General features: G+C 37.4%; 1 protein-coding gene across 1 annotated transcript; it reads right to left on the bottom strand.

Annotated features, from left to right (window-relative positions):
- Positions 1 to 653: 653 nt before the first annotated feature.
- On the bottom strand, positions 654 to 2,330 carry LOC100212471 (uncharacterized). Its single transcript, NM_001280955.1, is given in 2 exon segments — positions 654 to 1,039; positions 2,270 to 2,330. Coding segments are annotated over 2 exon segments (447 nt in total).
- Positions 2,331 to 2,671: the final 341 nt, after the last annotated feature.

Genomic DNA, 2,671 nt, shown 5'->3' with positions numbered 1-2,671 from the left:
CTCCTTGTCCTGGATAACCGGGTGGTCCTGGAGGTCCTGGGGGTCCTGGTGGTCCCATTGGTCCTGGAAATCCTGGAGGTCCTGGACGTCCTGGTGGTCCTGGGTTTCCTGGAATTGCTACTGGTGGTGGTGGTGGAGGTGGTGGAGGTGGTGGTGGTGGTGGAGGTGGTGGTGGAGGTGGTGGAGGAGGAGCGCAGCAAATTGGAGTACATGCTGGGGCACAGATAGCAGGACAATTATAACCACATGCTTGTGCACTTCTCTTTGATAAAGTTTCTAAAAAATAAAATATCTAAAAGTTCATTGCATGCTCAACGCTATAAAAGTGTTCATAAGACCATTACAATTAATGATATCTTTAAGTGTCGTGCATGAAAATAATATAGACTATGACTGACAAAAAGTTCAACTGCCTACTTTGAAATCTAAGTATTCTAAAAAACTTAAACTGTAATAAACTGCACATTTAAACTATATAGATAAGTCAGTATGTTTAAAATAAATAACAATATTATGAATGAACTCATTATATTTCTTGTTTTATTTACATCCATTTATCGTTTTCATTTTGATTAAAGTGGATTGAAGAACATTGCTGCATTATATGAGATATCTTTTCACTTAATAAACAAGTGTCAAAGATGTTTGGTACTTTACTTCCTCTTTGCTGGGCAACAGTATTGTGGACAAGTTGGAATGCATTGAACAGGACAAATTGGAGGACATGGGGGTGGTGGAGGGGCAGGTTGGCCAGGTAAACCCCCTTGTCCTGGGTTTCCTGGTGGTCCTGGTGGTCCTGGAGGTCCTGGTGGTCCCATTGGTCCTGGGCCTCCTGGAGGTCCTGGTCGTCCTGGAGGTCCTGGATTTCCTGGGAGTGGAAGTGGTGGTGGTGGTGGTGGTGGTGGTGGTGGAGGTGGTGGTGGAGGAGGTGGTGGTGGTGGTGGAGGTGGAGGTACACAGCAAATTGGTAAACAAGCTGGTGCACAAACAGCTGGGCAGTCACCACTGCAAGCCTGTGGGCTTCTCTTTCTTAAAGATTCTATAAAATAATAAGTTTATATTTACAATGCTGCCAATGTTTAAAAGCCATTCGGGATGCATGCCTGTTACGAATCTTGATTTTTTTCATTCCAAGTATTGCAGATATTTATGAAGTTAATGGATGCATAGTTTAAGTTTACAAGTTTATATTTTAGGAACATGATGATAAAAATGAGTTTAACTGATGTTTGTTGAATAATGGGTAATAAGTAATTGTGAAAACAGAAAAATGTTATTTTAACACGAGAAAAAATAGAAAATGTGCTTTTATAATACTGATTTATTTACATATAGACAACAAAAATTTCTCCATATAAATCTGTAAAATATTCGTAATGGTCGCTGTGTTTCGTCAGTAGGTTCTAACGTCTACCAATTGGTGGGCAGCAGTTTATTGCACAATAAGCTGGGCATCCACTACTGCAAATAGGAGGGCAAGCTGGAGAGCCTTGTGGGCCTTGTGGGCCATTTGGACCTTGTGGTCCTGGAATACCAGGAGGGCCAGGAAGTCCAGGTGGCCCTTGTGGTCCTTGTGGTCCTGGTGGTCCTTCTGCCCCAGGTGGTCCTTGTATTATAAGTGCTGGTGGAGGTGGGGGTGGAGGTGGGGGTGCACAACATGTAGGTAAACAGGCTGGGAAACAAACTGCTGGGCAACCATATTCACAACTTTGTGGCGTCCTCTTTTTTGCCCTTTCTGTAAAAGAAGGATGAAAGATCCGTCAAGTCATATAAAGTTGTGTAAACGCTATTGTAGTAATGAGCAATGTTGTTTTCAGTAAAAATCTATATTTTTATGTGTTTGTTTTTCAGAAGCTGAAAGGTTTTGAGAACACCACAAGTTTAATTATCAAAACAAAACATAATTACCACAACTACAACAGCGTTCAAAACAGTAATATTACACAATACAACAAGTAACGGTTATTTTATGTTTGTAACTTGAATTACATTCTAAGTAATTCTATCTAACCACGACACTTCTACACAATCACTAAAGACTAAATTTTGTTGCGTAACAACAAATAAATTCTAATTGAGCAGCAAGTAAAGCAGCAACCAAAATAATGACGTCATAATTTATTTTTTTTTTAAAAACTGAAGTAACTACACGCAAACTTTTGTGGTTGAGAGACAAAGTTTTTTATATCGCTCTCGGACTGGTGCTTTCTTTGCTGCGATATGCGCTTACAAATATATTTTATAAATAATCATAAAGTAAAAAACTTACCATGCAGAGTTTTTGCGTTGGTAACAGCAACCAGGAGGAGGAAAGCTGCGATAGATCTCATCTGATGAGAAAATTAAAATAAATTAAAAGTTATGCTAAGTTTTCAAAATAGTTTTCAAAAAAAATTTTAAAACTGTGAAAAGTTCATAACACATTTTCTTAAAACAAAAACTATATCAATCTTAAATAATAAACTTTATATAATGAAGTCCAAAAATCAAAATGAACAAAATATTTTTATAAGTATAAAATCAATTAGATTGTAGAATTAAATAGTCATCACTCAATTTAAAATTAAAAACTTCATCTTTTATCTAATCTATGTTTAACCAATAGTTTATTGCCTTGTTATATTTATTAAATTCATTTTAAAAAGATTTAATAAGTATGCTACTATGTACC

The sequence above is a fragment of the Hydra vulgaris genome, chromosome 11 (assembly GCF_038396675.1).
Source record: "Hydra vulgaris chromosome 11, alternate assembly HydraT2T_AEP".
In the NCBI taxonomy this organism is placed as follows: Eukaryota; Metazoa; Cnidaria; class Hydrozoa; order Anthoathecata; family Hydridae; genus Hydra; species Hydra vulgaris.
This window is presented reverse-complemented; position numbering and strand designations above follow the sequence as displayed.